The 20,189-nt window shown below is 43.6% G+C and overlaps 1 protein-coding gene across 5 annotated transcripts; it reads right to left on the reverse strand.

Annotated features, from left to right (window-relative positions):
- Positions 1 to 1,223: 1,223 nt before the first annotated feature.
- On the reverse strand, positions 1,224 to 19,349 carry EFCAB14 (EF-hand calcium binding domain 14). Of its 5 annotated transcripts, XM_055724836.1 has the most exons (12): positions 18,933 to 19,347; positions 17,912 to 18,060; positions 14,453 to 14,598; positions 14,015 to 14,101; positions 12,488 to 12,586; positions 8,125 to 8,235; positions 7,121 to 7,201; positions 6,070 to 6,252; positions 5,345 to 5,425; positions 4,035 to 4,146; positions 3,051 to 3,182; positions 1,224 to 2,183 (listed from the first exon to the last, which is right to left on the reverse strand). In XM_055724836.1, the coding sequence occupies exons 1-12, from the start codon at positions 19,106 to 19,108 to the stop codon at positions 2,008 to 2,010; spliced, it is 1,533 nt and encodes a 510-aa protein (XP_055580811.1). In that variant the 5' UTR covers positions 19,109 to 19,347; the 3' UTR covers positions 1,224 to 2,007. The 5 variants fall into 5 exon arrangements, with proteins under 5 accessions (XP_055580811.1, XP_055580813.1, XP_055580814.1 ...); XM_055724838.1 differs by lacking the exon at positions 8,125 to 8,235 and having other exon boundaries at positions 18,933 to 19,349; XM_055724839.1 differs by lacking the exon at positions 3,051 to 3,182 and having other exon boundaries at positions 18,933 to 19,349.
- Between the last annotated feature and the right edge of the window lie 840 nt (positions 19,350 to 20,189).

Here is a 20,189-nt window from a genome sequence, read left to right on the forward strand (position 1 = left end):
GGCTGACAGTTTCACTATTGCTGTTGAAGAACCTTCTAAAAGTAAAGCAGACTGCAACAAAACAAAACACTCAGATTCACGTGGCGATACAACAATCCCTTCAATTTTTAAGGTAAGTTAAAGTCCATACAAATCAAACTTCCAAAAATATTTTGCGAACTCTGGCATATGGCTATGATACAGTATATGTACAAACAAAATACCAGAATGGTTACATTTTATTGCTAGTTTTTTTTTTATTTGGTTAAGGAATTATACAGTAGTGTATAAAAGGGCGTGGGAAGCAGCAAGAAGCAAGTGTTGGCTTCTTGTCCTCTCAAAAGCCAAGGTTGGTTGGTTTTGCTTTGTTTTTAAATACTGTGTTCTCAGCATCACAGCAAAAGCATTTCTGTATTGGGTCACATCTGCATTACCCAAACAGGATAGAAGAGCAACAGTGAAAGAAGCCTGGGCAATGGGTAACAGGGTTCTGTTTTGTACATTCCTTCACTGATTCAATACTTCCAGAATACAATTATTCAGAAAACATCCAGTCTAAAGTTATATAAAAGTCAACAATTATGAACTGACTTCCACATAAACTGATGTTTCGATGAGGCAGGCAACTTCAGTTCACTAATCATGCAAAATACTCCCAACAAGATCAGTGATATTTCTAAGCAAAATCATTCAACTAGGCCCTGATTTAGCCTGCAAGAGAATCCCTTCTGCAAAAGTAACATTCTGTGGTCCAGAAGGTTATAAACACACTCCACGTTTAGATCTACTGGCATAATCAAACCCTGAGGTTCCTCTGTAGTAAGGAAACCTCCCTTACAAAGCACATGTCAGCAGAGAATACCGATGTGATTGCACACTCCTGCACTGCTTTTATACCTTCCTGTTGACAAGAACACGAAAGGTAAAGGCACCAAGAAGTGTTCACGTTCACATTAGACGGGAAACAGCCCCCAAGTCTACTCTGGGCCTTTCCTGCCTGCTCGCACTTCTAGTGACCAGGAGCTTTACTCAGGACACTTCAGAGTGGCCCAAACAGTGGACGGAAAAAAACAGCAGCATCAGCAACCCTGTTCAAACATCTCTAGTGCCCAGTCAGTGAGACCGTCAGCACACAGCTGACTGTACCCAAGGCATGAACGATTCAGGTGTTGCTCAGCAGGCTGCACTGTGGACTTTTACCTCATAAGCATCTGTTAAAAGTTATTCAGTACTTACTTTAAAAAAAAAAAAACAGATAGGCTCATCTCACAAAATGTAATCTGTACACAATACAGCAAAGCTCAAAGAATGCTGAAGTGAAAGCCCAAGCACTTGGGAGGTAATTGCTCCTATAGGCTCATGATATAAAAACACTTTCAACTGTTCCCTCTAAAAATAAATCCTGCTATAGATGGGCATGTTTTACTACTCCTGCTTTCTTCTGATCGAGTCCAAACTCATTCACGCTTATACTCAGTCAAAGTTAGAAATTTAGCTGAAATTCTTAACCACCCCTTTTAGGCTTCATCTCTCATGATAAACAGCTTACTACCAACACAGCCCCTGACACAAACTTCCCCTTAAATATGCATAATTTACTCTATTTCAAATATATACAAGCAGAAGTAGCCCATCTTTACAAGACAGATTTCCTTCTACCCTAAAGTGCAGCTCTCTAATTTAAGGCAAATTTCAGTGAAATATAAAACCATAGTTTTATTTTAGTATGTACACATTTTAAATTAAAAACAAAGACTCCCTTAAGAAGGAAAGAATGAGAGGAAAATGTTTCCAAGTTTGGGAATTTTCTGGATTTTAACACAGTCCCAATATTATGTCCTATCAACATAGAAATTTGTAAATTTCTTTTCAATAACTGCAGATGAAAAAAGAGGTGGCAATGTGTACAGTAATTTAGCTCCAAAGATCAGTAAAACACTGGGAAAGTGCAGACATAAGTTTTTCATGTCCCGTAGTTTCCTTTAGCTACAGTAGCATCCATCAGCATCACCCTTCTAAACATATATCCTATACACCTAATGCTAATCTCAGTTCTTGTAATGAGTATTTCTCATCTCCATCTATGTCAAATTTCTTAAAGCTCTGTGACTCTTCAGCTGTAGAGCCAAGCAGCTTTTGAAGATCTTCATGCGACAGTTTTCCATCAGCATCTTCAGTTGCTTTTTCAAACAAATTCTGAAGATCTGCAAAAGGAACAAGGATTGAAAAGTAGATCCTTTAAATACACAGGAATATCCTATAAGCTGCTCTTCCAGTTTTACTGCACTGTGTCTTACTACCTAGTAATTAAATAAAGCATGCTCAAGTATGGAGTTTGCCTTCTGCATTGTCACAAGCTGTCAGTAACAATTTAGGAGAGGGGGAAAAAAAAAAAAGCATGAACATCTCTGGATTAAATTACATTAAAAAAGTAACCCCTATCTCTGTTCTCAACTAATACCCCATTCTACAACCACTAACTGCATACAGATGCAGTTATCCTCCACAAAAGCAAGCTCTGAATGACTGTTGCTATGCCAACAGCACAGATGACATAAAGGGAAAAGTGTCTATTCATTTCCTGATGCAAAGCATTGCCCTTTCAGTAGCTGAAGAGACTGAACAGCAAGATCCAGAAACCATTCATTTGACCAGGCAGTGTTCCCTTAAAAAAAAAAACCAAACACACACCCCCTTCCAAAACATAGACACTTATACCTACTTCACTTTCCTTCAGCACCCTAATTCTGCCCTTGACTTCTCCCCCAGTCTCTGGGGCGCTTGGTGTAATACTTTGGCACTCAAAACAATCATAATTCTCTTATAATGCACACTCCTGTTTAAATCCCAGTTTCTTTTCTTTTACATGCTACTCTTTCCTTTTAGTTTTGTTTTTGGGGTTTTTTAATTACTACTTTTTTTTTTTAAATCTGTAGTTCTCCAGCTTTTAAAATTGACCTCAATTCTCCCAGAATGCCCAGCCGCACTGCCATAGTCCTAGTTATATTTATCTCCTAAACATTTATATGAAATATTCAGAAAAAGAAGAGGTCAGCCTAGAAAGGACATACCTTTGATGCTGGAAATTCCTGGTAAGGACAGATGTCTCAGCTGTCCATTACCCTCTGTGTTGCCATCAGCTGACCTTGAAGCCAGCCTTGGAAGGTCTGTGGGCTTTGCTGTAGTACTCAGACTACTTTCAACTGTTACAAAACAATTTCTATTAGTCTTACTAATTCCACAGAATTGCAGTTAGCAAAACAAAAAATGTGATATAACTGATTTATTTTTTTTCATCACAGATGCTGTATGGATTAAGAATGTTGCAAAATAATTTCAGAATACAGCAGTGTTGTCGCCTTTCACTAGTAACTGGAAGAATAGAAGGAAACTTTTTTGGATAGTTACATAGCTTTAATCTTTCATGCTGTACTAGATGTATAATTGTAAACCCCATACAAAGAATGACTTGGAAACACTTTCTCCTTCCCAGTCTGAAAGTGCTGAACAAGCTTTATTAAGCAAATGACATCTGCCCACCTGGGCTGTTTTCACTTAGTCAGTGGAGGTATCTGTCTTCCCTAACAGCAAGGTCTAAACTTCCAAGCTGCTGCTTTGCAAATTAACAACAAGCACAGTTCTAGTGTAATGAGGTATTTCAAATCTTATCTTCGGCACTACCTGAATATATACAGCAAAAGTGCAGAACTGAGACAAGTCAGCACAGAGGCAGACCTTTCCTCTACATTACACTTAGATTTTGAAAAAGCAAAAATACATGTTACTGGGTATAAATTCCAACAGATTAATCACTGTATGTCTTCAAATACAAGCTACTGATGCATGTGAATCCTGCTATACACAGGCAAAGTCACCTTCAAACTGGACTATATATAGTTTTCTGTTTTAGAGCCATCAGTTTCTGACCACTTCAACAGAAATAATCTTCACAAAGTCTTAAGGAACAGACTAAATTATGCACCTTCACCAGTTATTCTTTGAAATGACAAGGGAACTTTCAGGTTTATGGATTACTATTACATGACAATTCTTACCATTCTTTGATGTCTCAATAGATCTGTCGTTTTCTGGCTTGCCTGTGAGAGCACCAAGCAGTTGAAGCTTCTCTCTTAGTATTGATACCTGAGAATCTCTAGTCCCTGTTTCCTGCATACATAGGAAAAAATTTCTTAAAAAGCACCCCTTCAGCAGATGGAGATCAGGAAAAGTAGTAATTTAAAATTTGTAAGTACTTGGGGAGGTCGCCAGGCTGATCAAAGTTTACAACGCTAAACAAGATTTTAAAATGAATAAATTAAATAATAATTTTTAAGAAATCTATGGAAAGATGTAAGGAATAAATTCACATGGCCTGTAAGAAAACAACAGAATCAGTACCTCTACCAGAAAACTATTTAGCAGGCACTGATTTCAAAAGAATCTGACATTTAGTTTCTGTATTTTTTACACAAATGAGCAAGACTGAAAAATCATAATATAGAACAGTCAAACATACTTAGAGCAAACATCTATACATTAATTGAATGCATAATTGTTTGAAACGTTTGCCTGTAGTACTGAGTACCTTGGTGCGGGACTCACTGTATCTCTGTCAAAGTAAAAACACCCCATTTTTTAATCTGGAGCTCTTTTGCTCTTTTTGTGAGTAGGTTCCAGATGACAGGCTGAGTTCACATCGATTCAAACCTAGAACTGACAGTGCAGCCAGTTCACTCACCTGCCTTCTTTCCAGAATATGGGACACTAAGAACTCAGCAGCACTGCCTCTTATCCCCAGCCCACAGTGTGGCCATTCAGTCAGTCTGTTAAACACGCTCACAGCCAGTCAACAGATCATTACCGAGAGGTAGCCTTTCATCAATTCCTAGGCTCCGCTAGCGCAAAGGTTCTCTAAGTCATCCAGGTTTGAAAACTTTCCTGGGATAAATGCTGCAACCTCATTTGCAGTGTGAACCCACAATGGCTGGGCTAGTTTTGCTGAGCGCATGGCAATGAGTACACAAATGAGCTGGCTGCCAGAGTTCCCTGTTCTGCCGGAACGAGGTCTGAACCTCCCAGGATTCTTTCAGCTCCACGGGAAGGATATTACGGCAGCCCTGCTATGCTATCCCAGATGTAGTCAGAACAGCAATACTATTACAACTTTTCTTCCATCCTAATTAGCTTCCTGTCCCCAAAATGGGGTGGATAAGCTGTCCTTCTACTCTGGCCTTTGTTTTAAAAGAAACTTGATCAGATTAGCCTGTTTGCAGATCTTTCCTCAATTAAGTCACATTTAAAACATGACTATAAAGACAACAAAATGCTCTACTAATCCAGTGTAATTTGTGTTTCCTTACTTTACCTTCAGTTCTTTATTTGAATGAGTTTCATTATCTAGTTGATCTTCATTTTCCATTTTTGGAGAGGTAGTTGCATCATTCCCCTGCAGGAAAAACAGAGGAGAGCAGAGTTCATTCATGTACTTATTTTCTGCAATATAATTTCTTTCCTTCAAATTTGGCAGGCATGAAGCAGGAAAAAACAGGACAAATACGTGCTAGAATGAACATGAAGACAGTAGTTTATGTAATTTACCACAGCAACATCAGAAAATTCCTTATTGCTAAACACACAGAACATGTTCTCAGAGACTGGCCCCAGTATGGCATAAAGAAAGTACTGGAAGGACTTCAGAACATATTAATGTTTTGGTTAAGGATCTTTTTCTAAGCATTTAAGCATCGCAGGACAATCCAGAGGCCCACCTAGGTCCTCCAAAAAACCCTGCCACAGCGCCTTCCTAAAACAGTTAGAGGTTTGTGAATCCCATCCCATCAAGCAGTCATACAAGTCTTAGATGTCACAGCGTTTGGGATAGTCTTCTGTAGATTCTGCAGAGAAGAAATCACTACTTCAGAGCTACTCTCAACGTTGGTTATCTGTTCAGAAATATGGAATAAATTCCAACCTGTCTCAAGTTTCATTCTGACATTTTCTTTTGTTAGGTTTGAAAAGTTACCTATGTAGTGTATAGGAAGTACTGAAACTACTAGCCCAAGTAGACAACCTTAGTCATCAAATACTTACCGCACTGGTAGATAAGTTCTCTCTTTTGTCCAGATTATTCACAGCAAGAGGAGAGTTTTCTAACAGCATAACCCTCCGGCTAAGGTTACCAATGGCTGAATCCACGTTTAGAAGCTTGATGTCATTCAACTTTTGGTACGCCACTACAGCATTACTTAGCTCTTCCAAAGCTGCATGCAGTGACTACATAGTGAAATATAAAACCAGCACATGTCAGTTTACTCAACCTCTGCAGCACTCTTGTTATTAACAAGATGGTGACTGACCCAGTTTAACTGGGCAGACTTCAAACTGGCTCTCCACCAACACCACTGAAAACATCCAACTGGAAGCTTCCAGAATGCTATTCCAGCTTTCAAAGTTTAAAACTCAGATTCTTCCTCAGGGCTAACCTCTTTGTTGCCAATGTAATCACTTCAGCTGTGCCAGCAAACACAGAAAGCCTATTCATCTAAATTTCCAGGGCAAGCTTAGTAACTACATCAACTACTTTTTTCCCAGGAAAACAGGTATTAGGCATATTAATATACAAGATTAATTTTTGAGGAAAATATTGACTGCATTAAATGTAAATAAATGCAGTCATTCCATTCCAACCCATTCAGCTAAACACCCACGTTACCATTTTTCCTTGTAGCTGAATCCCCACTTTCCACACCTTATTACATTGAGGGTAACTCAGTACGTGTCACTCCCAAATTTGCTCGGATTGGCGAGTACCTGCCATAAAATCTGTTCCATAAAAAGCCTTTAACTAATTTCCATTTACATAAGCAAAGTACACCTAAGATTTGTTGGATATCCACTTCAGTCTTTTTACTCCTCACCCAGTTAGAATACAAAAAAGACACTCTCAGACTAGGGTACTTTCCTGTTTGCACGTACACAGGAACAAACTACAGCAAAATAAACTTATATTTTGTTTTGAAGGATGCTATCTGTACTGTCTTGATAAAAACCCCTACTTTCTTGCACACTATGGTACTGCAAAACACGAATTCATATATCATGATATTTGTACCAATATTCTTTATGCAAGAGAGAAAAATACCTTTTTGCAGTTTTCTGTCTGATTTCTCTCAGTCCTTGGCACAACAGTGGAGGGAAGTGAAGGTATCTGTTTTAATTCCTTCTAAGGAAAGAAATAGAAAATAGAAATAATTGTAGCAAAACATCCTCAGCTGTAGCCTGCCACTGATTAAAAGCTGAGTTTTTTTGGCTTTTTTACAGCCATTTTGTAACATAATTTTCTTTCATTTTGTAACATAACAGACAACTCATGTCTGTTGCGCATACAGTATTTTAAAAAGGCTAATGCAGAGTTTTCTCTTTCAAACACATAAGGTCCAAATTTATTTTAATTAAACACTCCTAATTACCTCTTCTCTCTTTAACGAAGTATTATGATACACATTTCACTGCTACCATACACACTACCATATCTGCAATGTTTTCGTAGCACCCCCTACTGAAGCAAGTTTTATATAGTGTCTAATTCAGATTTTACCTGCAAGTGTTCTTATTAAAGTAATACTGTAATACTGTATTGTAGTTTAGATGAAAAATTTAATTATTGGCTCAGTTTGCTAACTCCAAGAGAGAGGTCAGTATAAATACAGTGAGTAGTTTCTGGTAAAGACGGTCAGTAATTTCATCCCTATACACATCCTTAATTCAACCAACAAACTATCTCAACGCTTCCACCATCCCCAGATCCTAAGACAGTGCCGACAGCTACCATGAAGCAGCGCCCTGCATCACAGAAGCAGAGATTCCCAAGGCTCCACACCTGTGTAGTAGGAAGCAAAAATCTGCAGGATAGGAAGTGTAGTAGAGACCAACAATTCTGGTTCCAGAGAAATACACACTTGGTACCATACAGGAGATGCCACACAAGGATAAGAAGATTAGCTTATTAATGCACCAACCAGCACCTACCGAAACTGCAAAAGTATTTCAAAGGCATAAGGCAGAACTCCACACAGTTCTTAAATTTGCTTCATATTAGGCATGTCAACTGTGAAAATGCAGTGTTAATTCAGTACTTTTTCTTACCACGTCATTCTGGAGTATTTCTATGGATTTCTTGTATTCTTCAATAGCTGTCTGGATATTTTCAACATCATGAGAAACACTGGTAAGCGTGCTACCTATGTTCGCTACAGTCTGGAATAAAGAAGATGACAAAAATCTCAGCCTTCCTCAAACTGCACTGTCCCAAAGTTTCCATCTGCTAAACACAATGTTTTGTTAGTGAAGCTGCAGGCAGACTGCCACAAAAACTGGCACGTGAATTTGAAGTATTCAGAACTTTGTTTGCAGACAAAATTGTGAATTATACCCATCGCACCTCCAGGCCAATAAGCAAAGACACACTCTATATCATATGAACTAGATAACCAAAATTACAAGTTTGCTACTCCCACTTCCAAAACAATACAAATGTTCTGGCATTAATTAAAAAAATAATAATCCTGGTATGAAGACATCTTGCCTCCTCTCTACATGGGAGTATTTGTATTGAATACAAGTATGCTGACATGACCCGATTTACCCTGCCTTAATTGCCTTCCAGGGCTACCCATCAGACACATATGCTGCAAAACTAGTCTGCTTAAAGGTCGCAGGTTAAATTTTCGAACAAGTATTGCCTTTTTTAAAATGAAAGAACAGATCTGAAGCATCAGGAAAGCCCTCGTGAATTCTGCAGGTACAGTCAATGTGCTCTGACACAGTTCCTTTGCTCCTGACTGCTCCTACCACATGCCTCCCTTGCCTTCACCTATGTGAACTTCCTCAACTCCCAGCTCTAACTTTAGAAAGTTACTGTTCTGAAAATTGGTGTTCTAGCAGCTGACAGCATAGCACCCATCAGAGTCAGACTGTCAGCTAGCCCATCCACAAACATTCCTGAAAGTTACAGTAACAGGACAGAGCATATGCTTCTCATTCCATATGTAATACTTCCTTCAATTGTTAAAACAAACAGAACCCATCTAAAAATTGCCTTTTCCTATAACCCTGTTATAAGCTCTTAAGGGGCTGAAGTGACCCTCTAGCTATCCAGACTGTGTGGATATTGTTTGAATACAAGTCTTTCTCCAGCTCTTCATTTTACAAGTCTGAACACAGGTTCAGTAAGCAATGTCTCTGCCCTGGAAGACTTCAGGACGCACTTAGCACCTTTCATCAGTCTGAACACAGGACACTGTCCAACAGGATTCCCTCAGTAATCCTTCAGGACTCAACAGCAGCAAGCAGCTCCCCATTTCCAAGAACAGTACCTACTTGGAAAAAGGCTTAAAAAACCCAAAATTCTCTTCTAAAGATAGCAGCCTTTTCACAGAATCATAAAATCGTTCAGCTTGGAAAAGGCATTTAAGATCATCAAGTCCAACCATTAACCTGGCACTGCCAAGTCCACCACCAAACCACGTCCCCAAGCACCACATCTCCAGGCCTTTTAAATGCCTCCAGAGATGGTGACTCCAACACGTCCCCACACAGCCTGTTCCAGTGCCTCACAGCCCTTTCGGTGAAGACATTTCCCCCAACATCCAATGTACACCTCCCCTGGTGCAACTCGAGGCCATTTCCTCGTGTCCTGTCGCTTGTTACGTGGGAGAAGAGACCGACCCCCACCTGGCTGCAGCCTCCCGTCAGGGAGCTGTAGTGAGCGATAAGGTCTCCCCTCAGCCGCCTTTTCCCCAGGCCAAACAGCCCCAGTTCCCTCAGCTGCTCCTCACAAGACTTGTAAGGTCTCTTAAGACCTTCACCAGCCCCGCTGCCCGTCCCTGGACACGCTCCAGCACCTCAGTGTCCCTCTTGTACTGAAGGGCCCAAACCCAGACACGGGATTCGAGGTGCAGCAGGGGGACAATCACGGCCCTGGTCCTGCTGGCCACACTGGTTTGGATACCAGCCAGGGTGCTGTTGGCCACCTGGGCACACCGCTGGCTCCTGTTCAGCGGCTGCCCACCAGCCCCCCCAGGCCCTTTCCCACCAGGCAGTCCCAGCCCCCTGCCCCAGCCCGTAGCGCTGGTGGGACCCCAGCGCAGGACCCGGCACTGAGACCTGTAGACCCTCACACCACTGGCCTCGGCCCATCGGTCCAGCCTGCCCAGATCCCTCTGCAGAGCCTCCTGCCCTCCAGCAGATCCACACTCCCACCCAACCTGGTGCTGTCCGCAAACTGACTGGGGGTGCGCTCGATCCCCCCCCAGGTCGTCGATAAAGACACTGAACAGGCCTGGCCCAGCGCTGAGCCCTGGGGAACACCCCTCGTGACCGGCTGCCAGCGGGATGTAACTCCATCCTCCACCACCTTTGGGCTTGGCTGTGCAGCCAGCTTTTTACCCAGCAAACAGGACACTCGTCCAAGCCATGAGCAGCCAGTTTCCCCAAGAGAATGCTGCAGGAAACTGTGTCAAAGGCTTCACGAAAGTCTAGGCAGACAACATCCACAGCCTCTCCCTCATCGACTCAGCAGGTCACTTTGTCATAGAAGGAGATCAGGTCAGCCAAGGACCTGCCTTTCATAAACCCATGCTGACTGGGCCTGATCCCCTGGTTGTCCTGTACGTGCTGTGTGACAGCACTCAGGGTTATCTGCTCCATAAGCTTCCCCAGCACAGAGGTCAGGCTGGCAGGCCTGTAGCTCCCCAGACCTTCCTTCTGGCCCTTCTTGTAGCAAGGCGTCACAGTGGCTAACCTCCAGTCAACTGGGGCCAGCCCAGTGAGCCAGGACTGCTGATAGACTATTTCTTCCAAGGCAGGTAATTTCAAAACCAGCTGGATACAAGGGACAGTTGAGCACGTGACTTTTCACCAAAAGCCAGGCTACTCACCTACACACACCGAAGTTCTCCTGCGTGACAGGAGGTAGTACAGCAGGCACACAGAAGTCAAAAAAGTCCAAGTCTTGAAATCTATTGCTTTTCATTAACATGACACATACAAACCATTAGAAATACTGTATTTAAACTTCTAAATACTTTTTCCACACTCAACACCTCGCAGTATATCTCCCAGCTCTGTTTTATTTTATCAACCTACCAAAAACGTAAAGGCAAGCAAGATAGCATCAAGAGAGCAGTGGAAACAGATGCCACATGTAACACCTTCCTTAGACTCAACAGCTGAGACTGGAAAGAACTCAAAATTCCCAAGACCTTTGATATCCATGAAGCGTGAGTAAGGATGGACTTATCTGAAAATAAAAAAGCCTTGCTCTTCAGGAGATCCTTGCAAGAGAAACCTGTTGGCCTAACACTTGATCCTGACAGTACTGAAGGCAGCAAGGTGACAAGGTGTTTCTGTATGTTTACTGTTTTATATATATATACACATACACACACAAATAAAGTAGGTGGAGGTTCCAGACTAGGTACTGCATAGACTTACTTCTGATATAACAATGAAAAACCAGCATGCTTATAACAGCAAATTAGAGACTTAGGAAACAGCTTTGTACTCCTCCCAGAAAAAGAAATCCGAGCAGCCTGATCAGCCAAACCACACTAATTGCTTTGCATATGACTAGCTTGTTGATTATACATTAATTTTGTAGGGACAGGAAATGAGAAGTGGAAACCCATAAAAGCCACAAAGATGGGAGTGACATTAGGTGTTAGCCCAATATAAATGCTTACTGCTAAACAAACAGAACTGCCATGGAAGAGCTGGGAAAGTTTCAACAAGCCATTCTTTTTACCAGAATGAACAGGACAGTTCTTTGGTAAAGAACGCTCAGCTAAGGCACATGGTAAGACACCATATTAACAGAAGTCACTTTTGAAGTAAGTTTGTGTCACCCAGTAAGATCCATCTTTCAAGGAATTGTCAGAAACCCATCCCAGTACAATTCGTTTTTCTGTGCATGTAGTGAACACCAAGAAAGCTCCCACACAGGTGTTCCAGGCCCACTGCTCCCAAGTTTGACCCCTACAAAACTGTAAACACAGAGCCAGATGTAGAACCATTCACTGCACAAGATGAGGAAATTTTCCAGAAAGCAATCCATTTCCTCTTCCAATTAAAAAAGCCAACAAACCACCTATTTGCAAGCAGAGTTGTAAAACTGCAGACAGACTTTTTGCAAGTGTCAAAGGATACTATGACTAGCAACCCGAAGGAAAGCAACTAGAAAGATCAGCCCCAAGGTAAAGAAATAACAACACGATACAAAAAAATGTGTCTCCAGAAAGGGACAAACAAGGCCTTCCCATTTTTTACCTGCCGTACATTATCACGGGACCATACAACATCAAGTATATGAAGTCAAATTTAGAAACAAGAGAAGCAAACGTTCCTCACATGCAGTTCAGGTAACTCCTGTTGTCAGTGCTGTCTCCAAAAGCCCAGCTGCAGCTTCACAGCACAGAATGCATTTAGCAATAGCCACATTTACAGTACTTGCCTTCTGAAGTTTTTCTACTGTGAGAGGAAGAGAAATCAGATCAGAAGCAGACTTTATGTTGTTTTTGAGATGATTTACTGTTGAGGTCAATAGTGATATCTAAAACGAAAAAGAAATATTTAGAATTAGTCAATGCAATCCCAATTCTGACCTTTCCCAATACTAATGACTTAATGAGTAACATTAAAACATAAGGCAAGACAAAATTATATATGTACACACCCACAAAACACCCATCTCTAGGTTTGCAGTCCTGCCTAGGCTACATTAAAAATATTCTGCCTCTTGCAACAGAAGATCATTTTTTTTTAAACTGAATGAAAACCATAGAAGCCCCTTTTCAATAAGGTACCTTCTGCCTATTTTTCATTCACTCTTTAGAGGCCGTTGCCCAAGAAAGATTTAAAAAATTGTGCAAGAAGCCCTTACGTGGAGCAAAGTGTCATCCACGTCGGTATTCAGCAATCAAACCTGCCTGGCAATCCCAACGAAGCCACGCAACTTCTCTAGCTGAGTGACAGGCAAAGAAGATGTACATATCACCCAAACTTCCTGCTACAGAAGTAGAACAGTGACAATCCAGGCACAGCTGGTTAAATTTCTGTCAGCTCTCTGACCCAGAAAGCAAGTTATTCAGTAGGTCTTCAAGATCACTTATTCCAATTGAGAGATTGTCAAATATATTAAAATCAACTACATGCCAGTCATTAATTGCTAATACTATCACTTTAAGATCAATTTGTAGCCATCAGTAGTCAAAACAAAGAAAAATAATTTATTCTCACATGTGACAACACAAAAATAGAGCAGATAATCCCACTTTCTTCTGGTTAAAAAAAGTTGTTTCCCAAGCTGAGGAAAGGGGCAAGATCCTAATTTTACATTAGACCAATGCTGATCTGCTAGTGTGCAGTTTCCGGTTCCACAGCTGTGAATATTGGCTGAAATAATTCCCAGCAGCAGACCCCAATAGTTCATGGAAAAAAACAGATTTTGATTCCCAGAAGAGTCAGCTCAGACTGCTGCCAGACCCTGAGCTTGAAGGCCTGCAAGAACCACGTGCAAGTATCTTCAACATCCAGTTGCATATGATAGAATTTTAAAAGCGCAATGAAGCGCCTAAATATCTGTGCATAATGCATACTGTCAGATGTCAAAGAAAGCAAGTCAAATTTTTAAATATATTCATGTGCCCCATTAAGCACCTAACCACTGCATAAAACTCAAGAAAACCCAATCTGAGCAGGCATCTTGGTACTCTTAAAAATTAAACACAAAGCACCAGTGTCAGGAAGGGTTCCCCAAACACGCTTCTCAATACCACCAGCTGTGAGCAGCTCTGAACTTCTACCCTCCGAAGCAAGAATTTCACTAAGATCCTTTGCTGGATGCTTGGTTTGAAGCATGAGTTAATACAGAGCTGAAGAAACAGCTTTCTGTTAAGTGGCTTAGTTCTAGCCATGTAAACAGAGCTAAGATTTACACCGGCTCAGATTCTGAGTGTGTATTAGCAGATTTTATACTCACAAGATGCCAGGACTTCATTTGTAGCAACATGAACGCGCACTGATTCAAGTAACTCTTTTCCACGCTTATGAAACACCTGCAGACATTCTTGAGAAATTTGAAAAGTCAAATCTCTCATTATAAGCATCACAATTATTTGGAAGGAAAATTAAGAACTGCACAGTTCTCAGGTTCTTTTAAGTTCTGCCTGAAGTCTTTCTACCAGTTGTGTAATTTCTCTTCTTTGCAATCAGTCTCCAGTCCAACTGGATGCTCAAACTTTTTTTTGCTTCTTTAATAACAAGGCTTATACTCCATTTTAACTTCAAAAATAAGAAAGTTGTGTATGATCACAGAAGTCATAAAAGCTCAGCACTGCACTTGAAATTAGTTTCTGTAAAAATAAATTTTAATTGTATATTTTCTTATTTTTCAAAACCAAGCACTGATCTGTCTCACCTGTTTATTGATCTCTGTGATATTTATCCAAATTTTATTTAGCCCCAGTTCTCCAGTCTCTATTTGTTCTAGTTGCTTTTGCTTCTGCACCAAATCTTCATTCAGTTTAGGAATTTCTTGGAATGATGTCTTTTGATTAGATTCCACTACAAAAATGAAAAAAAAATTAAAAAATACAATAAAAAAAACCAAAATTCCAGGTAAACAACATTGAGAGCAGCAAACAAATTACAAGCAGCAACACTACAGCAGCAAAAGAAGGAAATGTAGTTTCTACATACAAGTTTATCACCCATCCAGAATTGTGTTCATTCAGAATGAGAGCAATTTTTTATTTTAAGAGTACTGATGAGAGAGAACCCAGAGAGACCGTACTAAATTTACCACTTTGCAATAGTATGGTCATTCTGGCAAGCCTCAGCAGGTCTTTATTTAGTGCAGTTATTTTGCATTGCTTTCACAGAGGAACACGAAATAGTAATGGGACTGTGTATCAGAACTGCCAACAGTACCAGGGCAAAGGAGGCACGTGAAGGGAACCTCAGTGCCCTTTTCAAGCCTGCAAAGGGGCTGCTGCTGACCAAGTGAATTCCAAAGAGATTAACGTGATTATAGTTGTTCTGTGTGACAAAGACAAATGGGAAAAAAAAAAAGTACAAGTTTACACACTAATGTCTATTGGTAAACAAATCAGTAAACAAAGTCCTTGGACAAAGTCAGTTATTACTGCAATTAATACTACAGGAAGGGGGAAACATGCAGTTCAAACCAATTCAAGTGAGCCTCAGAAATGCAGCTCCTCCAGATCTGCAGTGACTAAGCTGTTTAGCTGCAAGCGTCACTAGGCAATCCTAAATCCCTAGGTCCAGGAAACAAATAAGCAGAAGTTTTGAGATGGAGATTCCAGAGTTCTCCAAGATCTGCACCTCTGCCCTGTTACACAGCACTAGAATGCTCCGTAACAAACTGCTATCGCTCTGACCAGACTGCCAAAAGCAGCGGGACCTACGTCATAGGTAGCTGGCAGCTCCCAGAACGAGTTTCCATATCTGACCCATCCAGTCAAAAGGGGACACCTTCAGGAGGGTTCCATGCCCGTGGAGTGGATACCCAAATACATACAACTGGAAGGCTGTGCATCTTCAAAAACCCAGTTTGCTTTTCTTGAAGGAAGTCCTAGAAGTCATTTCTAAGTACAGAGTAACGTGCATTGATCACCCAAGATCCAAACCACGCTTCCAGTTCAGCAAGACCTTGAAAGGTATTTTAGCCAAAACAGATCGAGAGCCAACTGTGCATGTGACACAAGCAGTTCACGCTGAACCTGATCTTTCGGAGGCTCTTGTAGAAAAATTATTTGCTGTTTTGCCACTCTCACTGTGTACAGTGAGACTCCACTTAGGATTTTTTTGCAGTCCCAGGAAGGTTAAGTACTATACACATTCTCTGCATCATTCCTAACAACTGAAGGGAAACACCACAATGACTTCCCCTTATCCCAGACGTACTAGATGCAAAGATGTCTTATTTTTAAAAAGCACTCATACCATACTCAGTTTGTACAAAGGATGGCAGATCATTAACAAATACCGCCACGGCAATCTGCTCTTATGCAGAAAAGGTCTGGATGAAGATTCAGAGGAGGAAGGTTCTTCTTCCAAACTTGTTGTAGGACAGAGAGATCCCGTGCCTTTGTTTCTCCATCCACCAACGCATCTCACCAAGGCACAATGTTACCTTTTGGAACCACATTATTCTTGCTGTCTGCTTTTCTGTGGTTGTTTTTAATGCTGTGCCTCAATATAAAACTCCCATCCAGCTTCTAGGCATGCTATTACAGTGGCAGGGAAACCCAAGACTACCTAATCACTAGATAAAGTATTAAATGCTCAGCTTTTCTATCAGAGCTATTAAGGAGAAAACAAGCACATCTGTGATTGTCAGACAGTAAGCTCAAGAGAGAACAACTGCTTTAACAAAGAGCCTATGTAGAACAGGAACAATGAAACTTAACTACACCAAAGCCAGCAAATGTTGTCATCGTGCAAAACATTTACTGCCGGTACATTCTTGAAGCAGACTAGTCCATGAAAATCGGCAGTCAGCTCACCCAGAACAGAGAAACAGCTACTGCAGGGCTGTTCGGTACGCTCACAGCCACAAAGCAGTGCCTGTAACTGAAGGTATCCTCCATAAGTGGTGAATGCCAATCTATCAACAACTCTCCCAGCTACCCAGCAGGTTCCACCCTAGCAGACAACTCCCCACCTCACCAACCAAAGTTGAAACACCTGAACAGGAAGCCCTGAACAACAACAGCAACAAATTTTTTTTTCTTTTTTTTTTTTTTATTAAACACACATTTCCTCAATACCTCTTTTACCACACAAGACCACACAAGCAAATCAAACCCTCTGCTTACCTCCAGCCCTAACAGTCTCCTGTAATTTTTTAATTTATTTCACCAGCCTTGTTTTTAAGGTCATCTTCATGTCCTGGGCACAAAAATTTTAAGATGAAGATCAAAGTTAAGGACAAAACTCACAGTCAACAGCGGTGCTCCTCAGGCAAAATGTTACCTACTTAGCCTTCCTGAAGCCACTACAGACTACCTGAATGCTTAAGCTTCACTCTCTCCCACTCCATACACATAGCTCCTCAGCTTACCCTTGCCTTTTTCAACATACAGGATTTTAAATGCTACTAAAATAATGCACCAAAACATATCTTGTGTCCATAGGTGAGGTATAGAGAACAGCAAGCAAGTGAAAGCAAATCTCACGATTTGTTATACCTCACCACTATAGAAGTTATAATACTGAAATCTTACAGAGACAGGGAAAACCTGAGACCTACAAGCAAAATGCTTCACCTTAATGCCATACTTCAAAGTATTAAACATGATGTAACTCCACACCATAAGCAACACAACATAAAAAGCTGGACAAGAACAGGTCAATGCAAGGAAGATAAATATTCAGAGGATACCAAGAAAAAAACACAATACAGAAGCAACATTCAAATTGCAGTCATGCCATAGCAAGTATTAGAAGTTTTTAAAAGAGCTCAAGAAAAGAACATTGTTTTCCATTCAGTGATGCATCACAATCCCCTAGACTGCTTTTATGGAGCTGATCAGAACTTTTTCTTTTTAAATAGGGTCTTTCTTTGGAAGAAAACATTCCCAAAGTCAGGAATTTTAGAAATGTAGGTACAAGCAGCGACAAGCCCAACCAGTCCAACACCCCTGCCCTTGAGAAGATGTAGAGCAGGCAAGAATATATAACATTTGCCTCAGATTCACCCAGCCTCCTACTGTTTTTGGCTTCAGAGGACTCCTCAATTCAGAGGCAGTTCATCTATTCAGTACTTTCAAACTTTGAACAAGCAAGTAGGCAACTAAAGCTCTTCATACTGCCCAAAGCAAATATGAAATAGCATAGTTACATTTACACTTACTAGTTCGAAACTTCTCCTTTATTGCATCAAGATCCTCCTTGAGAGCCACCTGCATCCAGACTAAGCCCACACATGCTACCACGCAAGCAGCAAGAATGACAAATGCACACAACGGGTAACAGAACTTGCAGCATCGTAGATAGTCTCCTCTGGATAAAACAAAAAGAACAGCTTACAAATATTCAACAATACACAGAAAAGTTTTATTTTAATGCTGTTCTACCGAAGTAAAGAGCAGTGCTGGAACAGAACACATTTTGGCTGAGAAAAGCTAATAAAGAGGTTTTCCAAGAACAAACAAGGCTATACAGTGAGATCAGGGCTACCACTCTCTGTTCAGTTTATCCTCAGGAGACACAACTCGCATACTTAAGAGCAGATGTCAGGTTTCCCTTACTAAAATTTCCTGCTCTGCTCACATAAACTTATGTGAAGAACATCTGCTTGGTAGCTTGAAAAGCAGGCTTCAAGAAAGGGTATTACCATAATGTGATGGCAAGTCCTTCTAGATTACCTTAAACTGTGAAAGTCTGAGTTTCTCTTAAAAAAACCCACCTACTTTGTGTTATTCTTAGAGACCCATTAGTAACGCTGTTTTAACTTAAAAGTTTATTCTTTGGCAAAAGCACATCACATCCATGAGAAAACCAGCCCTCCGCCAGCTCGCAGATACAGGGCTGTGCCACGCCAAGCACACACGGGTAACGGCTCAACACTTCAAGCAGCTGACCCCGAGCTGCTCCAAGGGCTTCGGCTGCGGTAAGCGCCCAACAGAAACGCCGAGAAGAAACGAAAAAAAAGCCAGAGACGGCTCAGACCTGTTTCCACCCCCAGGCAGGCGACCTGCTGGGCCCGACACCCTCGGGGCTGCCCCAGGTTCCTTGGCAGCCCGCTGCGCCCCGCGGCCGCCCCCAGCTCGCCCCGCAGGCGGGCGCCGAGGCGAGGGCTCCCGCGGCGGCAGGGCCGGGGCCCGCAGGCGGGCACGGGGCTCCGCGCCGGCAGGACCGGGCCCGGGACTCACTTGCCGCAGCGGCCCCGCGCCCCCGCGAACTCGTCCTCCTCGGAGCTGGACTCGGAGTCGGAGGCGGGTGGCTCGGTGCGCAGCAGCCGGTGGCCCGAGCCCTTCTTGGCGGGCTTCTTCCTGCGGCCGTCGGCGGCCAGGCCGATGAGGGCGTTCAGCTCCTTCCGCTTCTTCATCCTCTTGTGGGGCGGCGGCGGCGGCACGGCCGGCGGCTGGCTCCCGCCTCCCTCCTCCTCCGCCGCCGCCGCGGCGGCCGCCGCCAGCGCGTCCCGGCTCGCCAGCCTGCGGCCCGGCCGCGGCTACAGGCGCTCCGCGGGGCCGCGGCCGCTGCTCCCCCGCCGGCCCCGCGGCGGCACGCCCGGCCCCGCTACCGCCGCCTGCGCCATGGCTGCTCCCGGCCCCGCCGCCTGCACCTGCCAGCAAACCGCCTTCCCATTGGGCGGCGCGGGACCGCCCCCTCAGGGCTTAAAGGCCCAGGCGCGCCGCCCACGGGGGCCGGGAAAGGCGCGGACGGGTCGTGGGTTCGAGTCGCGCCTCCGGCGGGTGGGACGAGCGGTGAAGGGGCGGCCACCAGCGCGGGGGGCACGGCACGGCACGGCACGGCACGGCTGGTGCCTCCCGCCGCCGTCACCCTCCGCCCCCTCGCCCGCCAGACTGGACGGCGGCCCTTGCTACCGGAGATAACTGTGGCAGGGAAGCGGCGGTACCTGGCAGCTGCCCGCCCTCCGCCTGCCCCAGAGCGCCTCCGGTACCAGCCCCTCGGCTTACCGGGCACCGCCCGGCCAGCCCGGCGCGGCACCCACTGCGCTAACGGCGAGGGCGATGCGGTCCTGGCCGTCTGTAAGATGCGGCTTGAAACGCCAGCCCCACGGATGGGGCTGGATGGGGATGAGCGGACCCTTGGGAGGCAGGAATGGTGGCGGGGACCTCGGGGGCCGGCAGCGCAGGGCATGCACCTGCCTGCTCCCCCGGGCTTGTGCGCACCGAGCGCCTGAGAACTGCGTGCGAAGGAGCGGCATTCCCAGAGCCGGCCCCCGCGCCCGGTGGGATGGCCGCTGCGCACCCTCCCGCAGCCGGGCTCTTAGGTTTTTTTTTTCTTCCCTAAAAGCCCCGGTAGCGCTCGGTCTTCGCAGTTTTCTCCGATGGCAGCGCGCGGGCCGACGGTCGGGGCTCGGGAGTGACGTGAAGCGGCGGGGCGGGGGCGGGGCGGGCAGGCGGGCCGGGGGCGGGCAAGCATCAGCGATGCCCGGCGCGCCG

Source organism: Falco cherrug, chromosome 12 (genome assembly GCF_023634085.1).
Source record: "Falco cherrug isolate bFalChe1 chromosome 12, bFalChe1.pri, whole genome shotgun sequence".
Lineage (NCBI taxonomy): Eukaryota > Metazoa > Chordata > Aves > Falconiformes > Falconidae > Falco > Falco cherrug.

What these genes read in the sequence shown, in the direction of transcription:
- EFCAB14 (XM_055724836.1), bottom strand. Translation starts at nt 19,108, where the DNA reads ATGAAGAAGCGGAAGGAGCTGAACGCCCTCATCGGCCTGGCCGCCGAC. An exon ending in AGAACTTATCTACCAGTGCG is followed by an intron (nt 5,426 to 6,069) that starts GTAAGTATTTGA and finishes TTTTTCCTGCAG; the next exon opens with GGGAATGATGCAACTACCTC. An exon ending in ATTCAAATAAAGAACTGAAG is followed by an intron (nt 4,147 to 5,344) that starts GTAAAGTAAGGA and finishes CTATGTATGCAG; the next exon opens with GAAACAGGGACTAGAGATTC.